This window comes from Cygnus olor, chromosome 3 (genome assembly GCF_009769625.2).
Source record: "Cygnus olor isolate bCygOlo1 chromosome 3, bCygOlo1.pri.v2, whole genome shotgun sequence".
Classification (NCBI taxonomy): Eukaryota; Metazoa; Chordata; class Aves; order Anseriformes; family Anatidae; genus Cygnus; species Cygnus olor.
In genome coordinates this window covers 26943931-26961574 of record NC_049171.1, presented here as the reverse complement: position 1 = coordinate 26961574, position 17644 = coordinate 26943931, and the positions used below count along the sequence as shown (strand labels likewise).

The window sequence follows — 17644 nt, the reverse complement described above, 5'->3', positions numbered from 1 at the left end:
TTTCTCACTATTTAAGCATACCTTTCTTTCACCCACAGTTTCTTTTCAGACTATAAATTTACTAACGCAATCTTACCTCTCACACAACTGTCCGACTAATTTTATTTTTATTAACCAATAAAAGAGGCTAACCTCTCCTTTCAGACAGTACTGTTTCTGGTCACTTACCTGCATGGTGAAGTGAATCGATTTAGTCACATAGCACTTGTATTTCATGCACAACATTGGTTTCCTAGTGATTAAGTGGTAAAACAAGATTTTCTAGTTCTCATCTAAAAAAGCCTCTGGCTTTGTGACTAGCTTGTTCTTCCCATGCTTCAGGAGAACGACCAAAAAAATTAATAAAATCATAACAAAAAAGAAAGAACAATTTTAAAAGACAATACTGTACCTTTTGTAAAGTTATCTTTTTAATAAGCACCTATCCAAGTATCTAGCAGACATGCACATTAACTACATCCAGACATTCATATGCTTAGGTATTTTTCATTTGTTGAATTACCTTGTCCGCATCTACTTTTCCCCTGATGAATTCTTTCTTCCAAAATTCCAGTGCTTGTTCCAGAGTCAAACCGATGCCTTTCAAGAAGAGTCCGTATTGCATACGGCCTCCGTGACGGAGATGGTGGTTATCACGCAGGGCTTTGTGCAACTGGCGCATGCAGAGTGGGAATGATTTCACAGAAAGCTGTTGAGAAAAAATGATTTAAATCATACCGATCATTTTTAGGATATAAGCTTATCGCGATGAATCATTAGCTCCACTTGAAAACGCCAATGGCTGGGAAGATGTGCATGTGCAGGGTGACTTGGAACTAATAACAACACAAAAGCGTCATTAAGCTATCAAATACAACAACCATCTCGAGAAGAAAATCCAAAAGACAGTAGCACTGGTGGTAATACCAGAATATCTTCTGTCCAATGTAACAAAGGGATAATTGCTGTCAGGAAAGATACATTCACAGTTCTACTTCAATGCTTCTTGCTTCTTCCTTATTTTAGTTTCTGGAATGGCAAGGTGACCGGTGTTTGAGGTTTGTTTTTTTATTTGTGTAGTTGATTGGTTTGGTTTTTATTTGTTTGTTTTGGTGCTGTGGGTTTTGTTTGTTTGTTTAAATATCTTTTAGAAACTACAAGCAAGAGTAAAATCCATTGCAGCTGATCTGCAGATTTTTTACCTGAAGAATGTTATTTCTTATAAAGCAAGACCTCAGAGACGAAAAAATGAAATTCAGTTTTACTGGGGTTTTGCACTACCAAAAGGAACCCTGTCATGTTTAAGACGGATACTGAAAACAAACTATTTTCTAAGTTCCAATAAAAAAGAGTTGGAATAAGTTCAAATTGCAACAGTATTATATATGAAAACTTTGTTAAACTCTGTGATTATGTTAGGTATTTGTGAAAGCACACAAAATTAAGCAGCAAATTAAGCAAATTCACGATAGCTCCAGTCTAAATTCTGATTAGATGCACTTTCAGTTAATTCTATTCCATTTTAAAATTTGTCTCAACTTCATTCAAGCCATTCTCAACAGTTACATAACAAATACTGAATCAAAAAAAAATGTTGTCTGTACATAAGGAGTTTGACCTTAAATCATAATCAACATATAACTCAATAAACACAGAGGACTTACAGCATCGATTTGGTCTAGAGAGATTTTTCCTGTGTTTTTTTGTACACTGTAATCTGGACCAACATAAGAATGGCTGAAAAAAAGCAAACAGTATAGCATCATGTAAAGCTTTCATTGTTCAAAAAAAAATTGAGTTTACAAATACAAGAAAAAATATTTTATCAATTAAGGGCTACAAATATTATACAGCCGACAAAAACAAGAACAAAGTAGTAAACAGTTATGTAAGTAGTTTAGATTTACAGAACCAGAATTACAGTCAGTATGATAAAGAAACCCTCCCTTCCTCTATCTGAAAGGAGTGGTGAGGGGTCATTAAGAATTTAGATCAGAGAATCACACTATTGTTGAAGTCGAGACTTCCGCGATCATCCAGTCCAACTCCACTGCTCAAATCAGAATTAATTAGAGCAGGCTGCTCAGCATCTCATCCTGCTGAATCTTGTGCGGCTCCAAGGACAGACTCTACAACCTTTTGGGTAACCTGTTCCAGTGTTTGACAACCCTCTCATTAAAAGTGTTTTCTTCTGTTTAAAGGGAATTTCCTTTGATTTAGTTTGTGCCTCTTGCCTCCTGGCCTATCAGTGCCTACCACTGAGAAATGTCTGGCTCTGTCTTCTATTTATATATATCAGCAAGACACACACACACACCCTGGACCCTCTGTCATCCATGCTGAACAATCCCCGCTCTCTCAGCCTTTCCTGACGTATATTGGGAAGCCCAGGACTGGACTCAACTCTCCAGAAGTGGCCTGAAAAGTGCTAACCAAAAATGAAGGACCTGCTCCCTTGACCTGTTGGCAGTGCTCTGCCTAATGCCACCAGGAGACAGTTTCCTCACTTCGAAGTACATTGCTGGTTCACAGTCAGCTTGTTGTCTATCACGACCCCAAGGTCCTCTTCTGCAAGCCTGCTTCACAGCAGCCTGTAGTGGTATATGGGGTTATTCCTCCCCAGATGCAGTGCTTGGCATTTCCCTTTGTTGAACTGTTGAACTTCAGGGAATTGCTGTCAGCCCACCTCTCCAGCCTGTCCAAGTTGCTCTGAAATTCTTGTGCCTTGCTACCTTGCTACTTGTGCAGCATTAAAAAAAAAACATCACTTATGTATTGCTACGATCATCTACTGGGATGGAAAAATAAAAACTAAGCATCTGCTTCTTAAGTGTTCCAATAAAAAGCTAAGAAGGCTTTTACTGCAGTAGTGACATAAAAACATGTTAACTTCTGATAGTAGCTCACTAGCCAAGATAGCACAGGACTTGGTAAGAGCTGCCTCATCTTTCAATCATATTCTAGCAAAGCTACTTCTGTTACCCAAGCTAAGCTCGAGTAACCCTACGTTGTATCAGGCATGTAGGCACCATCGCTGAAGTAATTTCAAATCAAACACAAGCACATTAGGTGCCCAGCTTTTGCTTTTAACTATACAGACTTCTTGAACGATGATGTGCAGTGCTGCAGAATAGGCCAGGAGAGATGGTCACAGCAGAACCCAACAGAAATCCTGAGCTGACAATACAGCAGGCAATAAAGCAAGCACGAAGTGTCTCTGGATACAGTATATTGGACCAAAAAACAGTGCAAACTCTAGATAAGATCAAATCTCTTTGATTTTGTAAATAGTTTGCAAAGATCATTTCATAAATCTTCTGGAGGCAGAAAGAGATTACCTCCCGAAAAAAGGAATTCAGCTAAATGATGCTACTAGGCGTTACTGATTATTTTGCAACCCTTCTACATTGTAATGTGTGAAAAACATACAGCTAAGAGTTGATTTTAGCACAGTGCAAATCACTTGCTTAATTATATGTGTATTCATTGGTTCTTTAATCTTGTTTTGGTATAAATTGGAGCACTAGACAAGCTTATTGTCCCTAATAGTTGTTGTTTTTCGTTACACAACAGCGGATAAATAATTTAAAAAGAATTTGAGCTGTGTATGTCTATTATTACTGATTTTACTGATGCAGTAGCTGAATTTCTTTGTAGAAGCACATCTGCATCACTTTACTTAGACAAGCTACAAACAAAACAAAAATCACGGTCCCAAAGATATTACAATCTAAGCACAGAACAACAGAAAACCGCTGTTGCTTTGGCAACCTCATTTTATTTTGTACTACAACCAATTAGGGAAGTGACCATTCAGTCACTTCTCACATCCTCAGACGAGCGCTGGTAACTTCAACTGCTCTACCATTATCACTTCAGATCTCCTTGTACCCACCCTACAGTATTATTAGGATCATATCAGTAGAGGCATAAAAATTGCTCAGCTAAAGAAAAACACTTCCTCTTAAGCAAGCTAGAAAGGATCAGCCTGGGGAAGAGAGGCTTCAGAAGTCACTGCTGAAGAGAGCATACTCTTTGAAATTTCCTGACTCAAAGGCCAGCCACGGTAAAAACATCAAGTTTTTACATGGTAGAAACACCTTTTTTTTCACTGCAAGGACAGAAAACTCAATGCAGGGGGCAGGGGGAAAGAAGGAACAAATAACACTTTTCAGACCCCAAAAGAACTAAATATTCCCCACCCAGTAAGCGAACAGGGAAAGTTTTTCACTATTTTTAGCTTCCTAACTTTTACGTTAAAAAGAAGCATATGGCCTTTGCAAAGTCAGAGTTTCTTGATTCCTGGCACCACTCACCACAGAGCTGAGCTCTACACGCTGCCTTCCAAGGTGACACACTGCCAGAACACCTTTATCCATCCCGAGTATGGGGCCACGACGGAAGGAACTGGGCACAAAGAGGCCAGCACTGGTAACTTCTGCAGGTCCCTTGACTTCATCACAAGAAATCAACACTTTACTGTCTTCATTGATTGCCATTATTTTCTCTACATTCCTACTGAAAACCTCAACAACCTTGCAAAAAAAATTAAGAATATCCTTTGTTCTATGAATAATGGTCATCATTTTTTCACACCATTAAACATCGCCAAACAGCCTTCCACAAATGGTTTGAAAAAGCAACACAAACTGATCAGGCTTCCAATCACCCTCTCTCTCCTTTTTTTTGCTTCTGGCTCTTGTTTTGGACTTTTTTTTTTTTCCTAACTCCACATAGTTTGTGTGTGTACTTCCTGATCAAGTTTTACTCACCTAGAAATATTTATAGTTCTTCATAATTTCTTTTTCTGGCTTGCTGGAACATAAACAGGCAATGTCTTCTCCTTTCACTTTAAAATAGCTTTATTTTTCCTCCACAGAGAAATTCCTGCATCTCTCCACTCAGCCCGATTCAATCACTCCAAAACTGAAATCCAAAAACCTAGTAACCAAAAAAATTCTAAACCTATCTTGCAACTAAAGATCAATATCAAGTTCAAATAGCAATGCTAAATATTTTTGTTGTTGTTGTTGCTTTTTAATTCTTTGGTGAAGTTTTGTTGTTCTTTTTTTTTTTTCCTTCTTAATTAACACATGCAAAGTTTTTAGATGTAATCTATTTTTAGACTTTCTTTCAAAAGTACTCCCAGGACAAGTAGAATAAAGACAGGCATTCTTTTCTATGAAATTTGTATAAAATATAAGAATATTAATATAACTGATTCAAAGCCTGCCTTTAGGCAGATTGAAAAAGGAAGAAAATGCAAAGTCCAGCACAGGAGCAAAGTACTGCAATTTGGGGTCAAAAAATGGAAACACTGAGTAGTTACAAAGAACAAAAACACTTCTACTAGCGTTTACACATTTTTTCCTTGTAAGTTTATGTTCTTGCACAGGACACAGCTCTAAATACATTCTAAACACATTTTCCACAGGAAAGCTATTACAGATATATATTTTGTAAATATTTTAGCAGGCAAAAAATATTAAGTTTTGTAATGACTTTGGGAAGCGGGTCACATTCTGCAGAATTATTAGAACAGTAGTGATGCTGGTTTGGGCAAACAATGCTAGGAAACATTTAAGCCATTAATGCAACACCATCTGCAAAATAATTTTAAAAATACAAAGGAAGAAAAGCTTATAAATATTTTTTAATTTACACAATTCACACAAAATGGGTTGTATCTGTGTGATCTATATTATTCTTTCAGTGTCTGCTTTTAGGAATTCAAGAAATAGGGGGGAAATCAAAATTATTCATAATTCATGACTAATATCCGATATGTTTAAAACAGTAAGACACACAAAGCCAAAATGTCATAAAAGATAAGACGGCAATGCTTAATATTCATATAGTTAAATATGTATTTATGATAAGCAAGCCAAGAAGAATAAAACGGATAACTAATGCTACCATTGTATGGTAAAATTGTAATCCTGTAATACTGAATTATATTTCCTGTAATACTGCACGTCAAACAATTTAAAGTTCCACTAAGCCAAATAAAATAAGTGGGCATTAAAAAAATTGCAAGATTACCCAATGCCAGTTTTGTAGTGACAAAGTCAAGTGCGGTTCATGGAAGAAACCTACTGAGGGGTCGTGACAACACTAAACACTTCTGAAGGTGCCTGGAACACTTGAGGAAGGAGGAAGACCCTGAGCTGGCAATGGCTGGAGCTTAGGACATTGCTGCAGGTGAAGGAAGAGAAGTGCTACATTTGCTTACTTCTTGCTTTATTTCATGATCTATAGCTGTTCAGAGACAGTGGCAGAAACAGAATATTCAAGTTGGTGTCATTTGGTTTGACCAAGGTAAGTTGCTCTAAATAGTCTACACAGCTGATCACGTGTGAATAGGTTAATATTTCAAAGCTGGATTATAGACTCAGCTGTGACTGAAAATGAAGGAGACAACAGAATTAAAGATAATTATGTCTACTTATCGTAAGTATTCCATTTGCTAGGAGTTAAATTCTCAATGACCGCTCAAATGTACATTTGTATTGTTCTTGACCAGGAAGAAATCTCCATCATGTCCACGTTTCCAACAGTGGAATTTCTGTCTTTCAAATAAACACCTGTAGGACCATTCTGGCAAGTACAGTGTTTATGACACCACAAGATTTAGTGAGGATATGAAGGACACATTGCAGATGTTAATGATAGGAAATGACACCAGTCTATTATGGTGTGCATCCTTCTCTACTCACGAGACGAGCGTAAGCGAGAAGGAGGGTGGACATGGGGACATAAGTACTGAGCTATTCTTTTTAAAAAAAGTAGTCTTGCAAAATAATTGGTTTCTGTACCGCCTTTGAAAATTATCATTTGAAAACAGAACTAATAGAATCATGTAAACATTGCTTGTAAAGGATGTTAGAAGACCACTTAGTTCCACATCCAACTTTAAGTGGGACTATGGCCAACAGTGGTCAGGTCACCCTTGGCTTTTTCTAGCTAGGTCCGAAGAATTTTGAAGAGTAAAAGACTCCACATCTCTGGGCAATATGCTGCATCATAATGCTAGCGGAGAGATTTTTCCTAATATCAGATCTGAATCACCCAAGCTGCTACATGTGACCACTAACATTTGTTATACCGATAACACCATCAAAAATTCCGTACTGTGATGTTTGCCCTTACAGCTGTAGGCTGCTATGTGATCATCATTAAGCCTCCCTTCCACCAGATTAAACAAAGCCAATTCAGCCTCTCCTTTTAATTCACGTACAGGCACAGTCCTACAGTAGTTTGATGGGATTATGTATCACAACTTTTGTCTATCTTTGAGACTATTCCTGCTGAAGGTTTTAAACAGTAACGTCATGACCCTGTAATTTTACCATATAAATTCCTTTGAATATAGGAGCTACAGATGTGTTCTTCTCATGCATTTCACAGAATCACAGAATCGTCTAGGTTGGAAGAGACCTCCAAGATCACCCAGTCCAACCTCTGACCTAACACTAACAAGACCTCCACTAAACCATATCACTAAGGTCTACATCTAAACGTCTCTTAAAGACCTCCAGGGATGGCGACTCAACCACTTCCCTGGGCAGCCCATTCCAATGCCTAACAACCCTTTCAGTAAAGAAGTTCTTCCTAATATCCAACCTAAACCTCCCCTGGCGCAACTTGAGCCCATTCCCCCTCGTCCTGTCACCAGGCACGTGGGAGAATAGACCAACCCCCACCTCTCTACAGCCTCCTTTAAGGTACCTATGGAGAGCAATGAGGTCTCCCCTGAGCCTCCTCTTCTCCAGGCTGAACAACCCTCATCTCCCTCAGCCACTCCTCGTAAGACTTGTTCTCCAGACCCCACACCAGCCTCATTGCCCTTCTCTGGACTCTCTCAAGCACCTCCATGTCCTTCTTGTAGCGAGGGGATTTCGTCAGTTTCCACTTCTATTAAAACAGCTAGTTTTAGCAATTCAAATCTCCTCGTACAACCTACTGTGAGCACATGAAATCCCTAAACATCAAATAATTTAACTTTTTTTTTTAACTAAAAGTGTTTTAACTAAAATGTTCTCTTCCCTACCCACCCATCCCAGTCTAGTACAATCAGTATTAAAGAGCGCCAGTGAAACAGAATATGAGAAAAACAGCACCTAGGTCGCAGATAAAATATGTATTTAGTCTAAACTAGTTCAATCACAAAACATGTTATGCCCATTTAAAAAAAAGCAGCATGGATTAAAATGTCTATGCAGACTTAATCCTCAGTAAGGTAACCTCTTTTGAGGACTAGCTAATTTAAAAAGTCACAAGCAGATATGAACAGCTGCCAACAAATGTGCAGTACATTAATAACCAAACAATGCTCTCTAACTTTCAATTGTACGCTTTTTTCATACGTTTCTATCTAAGCTTTTGCTCCCCTGATAAAGCACTATTGGCATATGCCCAAAGTAAAATACTGCTCTAAGAATTCACTCACTGAAGGAAAATAAAAGCCTACAACTAATATTCTCCTTCTCTATGAGCAAGATAAAGAAAAAATGAATCACAGATTCATGGAAATAAGTAACAGAAAATGCCTATTTGGTCATCTGTTTGTTCACTGCCAAAGCCTATTTTTTAAGTTGTAAGGCTTGATCTACCTTATTTATTTTAGAGGAACTTGCCAGAAGACAAGGAGGACACATTTGTGTAGTTTTTTCAGTTGGGGACAAAATGTACTGGGAATAGCTCCTCTGTTTTCATAAATGTAGAATAAAATTAACTCACCAGGTACGAAACATACACATTAAAGTTATCATTAAAATGTGCAAAAACTGCCTTTTTTTGCATAAACATGGGATTTCAGATTCTGTGAAACTTCAGATTCCTCAGTAATTACTTCTAGAGAGCATAATTTATCAAAAGTTAGCCTAATAGCTCTTCAGCTTCAAATGGAGAAAGGTATGCCACTGAGGCATGTTTTGGAAAATCCCAGCAAGATGTATAGTAATAAAACCATGAAAGGTTATTAGCATTCAAAAGTAGTCCCTAACCAGTAGACTAACAGTTACACTGCACTTTTTTCACTCGATGCTCTTGAGCAAAGTTCAGTTATATGTCAATAAGCTATTTTTCCTATTCTCTACACTAACGCAATAAAATATGAAGCTGTTCTTATGTAATAAAAATGATGAAAAAAATTTTGAATCAAAATAAAATGCTTATGTTTTTTTAGGTACAGATACCTCAAGCAGCAGAGCACCACAGGAAATGAACAGCATACTAACTAGGTCTGCATCCTAATTCAGGTACAGTGCTGGCATGATGGAGCCTTGCTGCTTCCATTTCTAATTCATTTAGCATCATTTCAGTGGTCTTAATGCAGAGCTGTATAATGTTAAAAACAGAGCTTTCATTACGGACATTCAATATTCTACCTTAAATTTCTATCCTTAGAGATTATAAAAATTGCACTGCAGAAATACCTGAGCAACCCAATCTAACTGGATTGGCTTTGAGCAGAGGCTTGATAATATGATCTCCTGAGGTTCGCTCCAAGTGAAATAATTCAATGATTGTAAAACAATGCAGCTCCCTCTCATTTTATGGTCTTTGTCTTCCTCCATACTATCACAGTAAGAGAACTCTCCCAAACAGCATAACATGGTAAAAAGCAATCACATTTATAAGAAAGATCTACGCTTAACCTGAAAAAGATCTAAAAGTATTTTTTCTTACTTTTTCCCAAACACATCAAAGAAACAAGAATGCTTCTATTCTTTCCATTTTGTTTTTCAGTTTTGGTTGTGTTTTTTTTTTTTCCCCAGTCAAAACCAATCACACAGATAAATCATCTGAAAAATCTGTAGGAGACTGTACTGTATGAGTAGAATAAGCCCCAGTGGTACCTGAGATGATTAAGCAGAGGTTGTAGTCTCTCATCAGACTGTATGGAAGGCAGTGATCGTGCTGTCAGCTAGAAGAAAACAGAAGTTCAATTAATAAAACATAGCTTTTAAAAGTACAGCACAAAGCAGGAATGATGCAAGAAATCACCCTGTATTGCTACCACTTTAAACATCATTCCTAAGACATACTTTCTCCTACTAAAAATGATTTGGCACAGCTTTCCAGAATCTGAAGTTAGCAGAAATATTTATAAATTAACAAAGTTAAACAGTGAAAAATAGTTTTACTAAAATTACAATGTTATTTTAATTAAATAGCAAGACATCACTGAAAGTTGAATACTTTTTCCAAACATATTTGGACTAGAAGTCATACTTTACCTAGACAGCCTTCTAGCAATCATGTAATGTAAATATAGTCCATTAAGCCGTTATTATATACAATTTACATACATGTATAAAGATTTACGTAACATTTAGCACTGTATGACTTTTATATAGATGTGCTTCTCTGTGCACAGTTATTGCTTTTTATGGGAATCATGTGTATTTTGCCATTGGCCCACCTTAAACCAAATATGTATTTTTTTCTTCTAAATATTTCAAGTGACTAGTTAAGACATTTAACTTTTTCTGAACAAAATACATCCAGTAGTATATAGATCAAATACACATTGCAGTATTTAATAATATTAGTTAATTGGCGTATTAAAAAAAATATATGTATTAGATTTGCCTGATATTACATACGTATCTACCTTTACCTGTAAAGGCTACAAGCAGAACAGTTCTGATAATGCTGATGCCTATCTAACATAATATAATATTAATATAGCATGCCTTTCATGATTCTATTGCTGCCCAGTTAGGTTGTATTTTGAAAACTATCTTCATACAAATTTAAAATGTCAGCTTATTTTACATTACATAAATCACCATCAACTTCTTAAGTATTTCACAGGTAACTTAAAGTAACGTGCATACAATTATATCTTTTAAGTCCTTAAAAACAAAAAACTTCTAGCACCAGCAATGCAGCTCTATTAGTGTTTGCTGGCTCCAGCACACAAAGCAAACCACTGAAGTAGGAGCGCTCCAAAACGCAGCTCCTCTAAGCCTCGGGTAACCCCCGCACACCAACCTGGTCCAACTGCTGCAGTCAAGGGGGGTCACACAAGTCTCAGCAATCCATTCATCTTTAAAACAGGCTGGTACCTTGGCAATTAAAGCATTACCTGCATTCCCTTATCATTCTTAAGCTAGATTGTGATACATATGGCATACTACGAATTCATTAAGCTTTATGTTATTTATTCAGAAGTTTCTTTTGAAGAAAAACCTCATTTTCTTACTATTGAGTGCTAGAGGCTCATAAAGTGCTAACTAACATACTAGTTATTCTATATTCATGCCCTCTATAACAACAATCTAGTTTTGGTTTAAATACACTCAGACAACCAGAAATTTCTGAATAAAACTTGGAAGCCCTCTAAAAGCTGGTTGAGTTATTACACTTGGCTAAAAACAGAACAGTCTGAATTGCCTGAAATACCAGCTGCTTCTCTTGCTATTAATACTTAGCTGATACACAGAACAAGATTTGTGTGCACACTCACATACACAGATTTTTACCTAAGACAAGCATGTAGTATTTTTCTCAATACAGTACTAGGAGAAAAAATTATATTTGTCTGAAGCATCACCGAATGTATTGGCATGGCTTGCTTATATCCATTTCATATTGTTTAGAAAACTAATCCTTCATATTACATTTAATAAGTAAAAAAAAACAGATATTTTTTTCTTGATATAAACAAACATGACAAGACAATGTTTTTGAAAGTCACACTGGACAGTGATATAAGAAGCAAACACCTTTCAAAGAACGGTGAAATTCGAAAACTGCAAAATATTGATATTGTCAAAGATATATATGCAATCAACTAAGTTGTATACAAACATTATCAATGAACAGAGAGCTACTGTCTTAAAAATAATTTGGGAGCCTTGTAGGAACTGAGGTAGAAGCAAGGACTGGTGATCTCTGGGTTTAATCAAGTTTTACTTTGATGTTGCAGTGAAAGAATAAAGAAGTGGCCTGTGCAGCCTGTTCAGGAATCACTGCAAACGGTGTAATCCCTTCATCACTGCAAAGTATAATCCCTTAAAGTCACAGGAGAATCCATGTCACGCTGTTGTTTTTTTCCTTGTCCTTTTTTTTCCCCTGTGATTATGGAATCTGCAAGTGTTAACAGCAAAATAAATCCTGATTTCCTCCTTTATGTTGCCTGGAAGGACAGGATGAAGATTTCTGCAGAATATGCTCCTGTGAAAACGAGATCATCCATCTTTCCACAATTACAGCACACACTTCGTTAGGTTCGTTCAAGTGTTTATTTTCAGGAAGACGTGGGATCCTCACAACACTGTTCATTTCCATCTAAAATGAAGCATCTCCTCAACACAGTCACTTGTTCCGCAGCCGCCAGGAGCCTGTTTTGGTTTGCCAGGTTTGGTTCAGGACAGGAAGGTGCCTCTAGCGCTTTTCCAATATTGCTACACATTCTTCCCTTACAGAGGCACTCAAGAGCTACTAGAGAATCAGGCGTTATAAAATTATGCAGAATGCAAAAATAATGAACATGGATACGACCAACTAAACACGCTACGCTAAATGCTACCTTTAAACAGGAACGCTTCTTCAAAAGAAAAAGGGAGGAAAAAAAATACACTCAGGAGTGTTTCTATGGATGATTCTGCACAGACAAAAAGAACAGACCCCAAGATATCAAGCCTTCCTCTTATTTATTATTCTAGTAAATAAAAGAATATGCACATGGATCCTGTGTAAGGACAAAAGGTGGGGGGAAAAAAAGCAGAAAAGGAATGAAAAACCACCAGAGGACTCTCATATGAGACACCATTGCAGGCAAAGCTGATTTGTTCAGCTGAAACTTTGAAGAGATTACCAGCCTGAAGCGCTGCCATCACTCCTTTCTGTATCTCTTACAGGAGAGCGAGATATTTCCCTGAACAACTGCTACTCAATCATACAAACGAAGAACAAAAAATGAAAGCATTGAAGTGTTGAGTAAACCATCCTCACACATCTGAGTAATATATTGTGAATGGAAAAGCAGGAGGATTGATGTAGAACAATACATCCTTTGCTTTGAGCAGGTGACTCGGTAATGCTTATATGAAAACATACAGAGTGTCAGAAAAGGAGCGCTTACAGGTTTGCTTACAGGTGTTTCAAGCTTTGCAGAAATGAATCATCTTGTTAGCACCACCTTTTTTGAAACAGTAGTTTAATTTAACCCCAAAAGCATCTTTTACAACTACAGAAGATATATTTTAACTTGTAAAACATTTCCTTCTTGCCAAGGCTTAAGATCTGAGCACTTGCTACCAGGTGTACTTTGCTTTCTCCACCAGAACTTTGAAAAACGGCAGGCTTCTAGGTGGTACACTTTGGCAGATGGCCAAGTTAGCTGGCTTTTTCCTGGTCCTTGGTTCTGGATGTTTTTGCTTAGTTGTACTGTCCAATAGGATTGTTTTTTTCCCTGAAGAGCACTGTAATTCATGTCAACATAGCAGCAGTCACTGCCTTTTACTGCAGCTGCCAGGAGAACCCACTAAAGTTGTTTTGGTTTGTTCTGATTTGTTGTTTGTTTTTTTTAAATAATTTTTATTGAAACAGCACGTTTTCCTTTAACTCACCCGGATTATAAAATTAAAAGGTAAAAATTTTTGATGTGTCTTTCCCCACAAGTGAATTTTTTCTGAGAGACACTGTAAATACAATTAGCTTTAACAAAGATGGCGGCAAATTAACACCAGTGGTTTTGAACAGCTAAGAATTATCATAGAATAACAGCGTCTTTTAGGTTGGAAAACATCTCCAAGATCATCAGGTCCAACCATTAACCTAGCAACAAATAATCAGCTAAAAATTGTCCTTTTTCAACAGCAATTTGCTACGAGAACAATGTAATCCCAATGACAGAATCCCAACAGATTCTGCAGCCTTTTTTCCATCACTCTGAAACCAAATTTAGACAAATTCTTGCAAGAACAGCCTTTCCTTCACCTACATAAGGCAGTGAGCACAAAGATCATCCAAACAGTAGAAAAAAACATGCTATTCAATGTTAGATATGAAAAAGACATCAAAACGTTGTCAAGTTAGGAACATAGCTCCCACTCTAATCATGCAGAAGCAGTTTAATTTCGAGAGAACATAAAAGACTGCAGACCAGATATTCCCAGCTGAGAGACCAGGGTGATGAGAAGAGCAGGCAGAGCAAGCCTCAGACACGTGGGCATCTCACAGCTGACCCAAAATCACGGAAGCTGTCAGGAGAGACGCAGATCATTAAGGCAAACTAAGCACCACGTTGTCAATGTCACACAACATTTAAGAAAGGGGAATGGAGGAAGGATACTGAACAATGAGGAAAAGGAATGAATAAACTGAAGGCTGAGAAAACCTAGGTCCAGCTTCATGGAAACCTCCCACGATTCTCGCCCCCATCTCTTCAGGGAAGAGGAAACAAACCACAATCTTCAGGCATTTGAAATAACCAGCATTTCCAAGAGCAAGCTTTCCAAAACTTTGACAAAATTCAGTAATCTTTTTATACCATCTTCTCAAAGCACAAGAGTAAGAACCTGGTTTCGATTTTCTGTATTTTCTATATATATTTTCTATATTTCTATATATATCCTATTCTTTATTCTCTTTATTTAGAGCTCTGTGCAACAGGCACATCTCCACTGTGCCCAGTGCTGCGTTCATGGCAAATGAACAAAATGACATTCTCGTGCAGCACAAAGAAGGGAATGATTTGAGAATGTAGGAAGGAGGCGAGGACTGGAAAACTACATAAATAAGAATTAGTTCAGGTTTGGTTGGGGCATTTCAAGCAATAATGAAGGCAAAAGGATGACAACTCACAGGCTGACATCTAAGAAAGAATTTGTAGTTTTTTCTTGCCCCCATGAGAACTTGAAACAGCAAGTTATTGAAAACTTAGTACGAACTTAAAAAAAAAAAAAAAACTGACAGAAAGCCTGAAGTTAAGTAGCAGCTCCACATGCTATCAGGAAGGCATTTTTATACATAGCAATTAAGAACAAGATTACCATGACTCAATTAACTTGTCTCCATTTTTATGGGTGTGAATTTCTTGATTTTGAGGTTACGATGTGAGAGCTATTCACTAAGTGATTTTCTGTGCAAAAAAGATAAGAGAATTTTTATTTTCACAAAGAGTTTGCTCTCTAGGCAAGATGTCCTAATTAGCTGCATTGCGCAAGAAGATTTTAATATGCTGTCAGACCATTTGATGAATACATTTTTTAAAAATCACATTAAATTGGATGTTATTTTGCAAAATGACATGGAAGACTTACAAGTAAAGCACAGCAAGAAGGGTTTTGACAAAGGTTACTTTCAGCTGAAGCTACTGAATTACTCCAAGCTCCTTCTACAAGTAACCAGAAAAATAAAGTTCCGTTTAGAGGATGTATCAGAGACCCTGAAGTGTACATTATTACCAAGAGTATTTTCTTATCAGCTAGTAAGTATTCCCAGAACAAGCAGGGGCGTCTCGAGACATGCTGTCGGCACGCACATCCACCGCCTGTGATCCGCCTGCACACAATTAGTCAAGTCTAACTTTCCCCCTTTAACCTGAGAGCCCCCTGTGCTGGTGTTCGTGCTGTTTCCTTCATGTTGAAATGAACATTGTATAGGCAGGCTTGGCGTCCTTTTGCCGCCTCAGATGTTTTCAAACCCAGCCAGGCACAACCATAAAGTACAGGACTCCTATTTAAAGGGTAGACATTAGGAATCTCAAAAAGTGCTCAGTCCCTGGATCATTACCCTACTTTTCTCCCCAGTAAATCATGGAATCATAAAGCTGCTCAGGTTGGAAGGGATCTTAAAGACCACCCAGTTCCAATCTCCCTGCCATGGCATGGGCAGGGACACCTTCCACTAGACCAGGTCGATATTATCTATTGAATGTTTTGTACCATTAGTCTAATAGCTTCTAAACCTAGGTGAAAACCAGCCGAAGATCCCTAAGATTTGTTCTCCACCCACAGAAATTTATACAAAAAAAAAACAAGTAGGCTCAAAGTTGATATACCATTAACAACAGCAAGAAGTAACAGCAAGTTGCTGCAAGTGCCAAGCTCAAAAAACAATTAATTACATTGTATATCTACTAGAAAATCTTCCTTCTTACACCTTCGACTATCATTTATTTGTTCCAGATGAGTACAAGCTTGGAGAATAGTAAAGTGAAGAAGAGAGAGAGAGAAAGAAAGAAGAGAAAAGATAAATGGTAAAAAAAGATGAGTAAAATACAACGCTATGGTAGTACCTGCAGCAGTAACACATGCAACATTGCTGTAGAGAATTCGAAATCATCTTTCAAGAAATAAAACAGTTACATTATAGGCTGGTAATTCAACACCAGTTTACTTATTTATATCTTTCTCTTGAATTTTTCAAAGAGAGATTATGTTTAGAGATACCTATTTAACATTACATGGCATGCTAAAGAAATCGCTTGTTCCGGTTAAATTAATACTAGACAAGCTTTATTCAAAGAGGCATCTCCAAAGAAAAACACAGGAAATGGTTTGATTTGAGTTGTTTTTCAGATGTAATCATTCCTACAGAGTATCAGCTTTTATCTAAAAAAAGCAGACTACACAGTTTGTTACTGACAGTGCAGTAGCCACGGTACAGCAGAGAGGTAGGAACACAGAACCCAACTCTTCCCACTCACCAGGGATAACCAAAAAACAAGGGAGGCCAGTAAAACGTTTCCTGTGAAAGTCACTTACCTTAGCAATTTTTTCTTTACCCCAACCTACCTCTGGAGTCTCAGCTTGACCAAGAGAAAAAACAGTATGCAGGAGATGCTAAAGAGACTTTTGGGAGCCTTTCCTCCATCCCCTCAATCTTAAGATACAGAATAGCTTCAAAATAATGCTATAGGAAAACCTCAGTTGTTTTTAAAGACTGTCATACCATTCGCTGTATTATTACAGATGCATTATACAAGAAAGTACTCTATGCATTTTATAGTATTTAGGATCAACATGAACCATGTACACACCCAGCATGGTTACAGTAAATATCAGGCCTCTAAATCTCAGTTTTCCTTATCCTGATTCCAACTGTGTTTCTCAATGCATGTATTCAAAATCATAGCTTTTTAGTTTTAAAAGGGAGAATCTATGATGTATTGACATTTTTCTTCAGACAAAGCTCTCAGACGAAAATCCTTCTCCCTGCAACCCATCTTCAGATACAAACGCTATTTACTTTGTGCCTTTTATTCCAGAATAAACAAGGGAACTAATAGTCAAGAAAAGGCTTGTTAATAAATTTCGCTTTGATTAAAAACATTGTTAATGAATAGAAATTCATAAACATTAAAATATCTTTGTTTTTAACAAATCTGTATTTTAGCTAGTAATTCACTTAACAAGTAGTTTTCAAGCTTATGAACTCTCCAACTTAGTAGCCTGTTCTTATATCCTGTATTTTAATGCATCAGACATCAAAATACTTGCTTTAAATTACCATATAATTTCTGGAAAAGCTTCAGACTTCTGGGGAAGTTTTGAATTGCCTTTTGAATTGAGATTTCAGAACGACTGCTTCACATAGTCTTCTAAAACCACACAATTTCACCACCTCTACGAAATCATGAGATTCTTATATTGCCAAAACCCAAGAACTCAATTTAATTGCGTTTCCATTAACATCCAACAAAAGT

The 17644-nt window shown here is 37.2% G+C and overlaps 1 protein-coding gene across 5 annotated transcripts in view; it reads right to left on the bottom strand.

The window, feature by feature from the left end:
• PRIM2 (DNA primase subunit 2) overlaps positions 1 to 17644 on the bottom strand; it is a 109217-nt gene that overhangs the window by 43139 nt on the left and 48434 nt on the right. For 4 of the 5 annotated variants that reach the window (XM_040554257.1, XM_040554258.1, XM_040554259.1 and 1 more), the window contains 3 exons: positions 9840 to 9907; positions 1644 to 1716; positions 503 to 688 (listed from right to left, as the gene is read on the bottom strand). In XM_040554257.1, coding sequence (XP_040410191.1) covers positions 503 to 688; positions 1644 to 1716; positions 9840 to 9907 — 327 coding nt within the window. Of the gene's footprint in view, positions 1 to 502; positions 689 to 1643; positions 1717 to 9198; positions 9319 to 9839; positions 9908 to 17644 lie in introns of those variants that run through there. The other variant, XM_040554261.1, reaches the window with a different exon arrangement.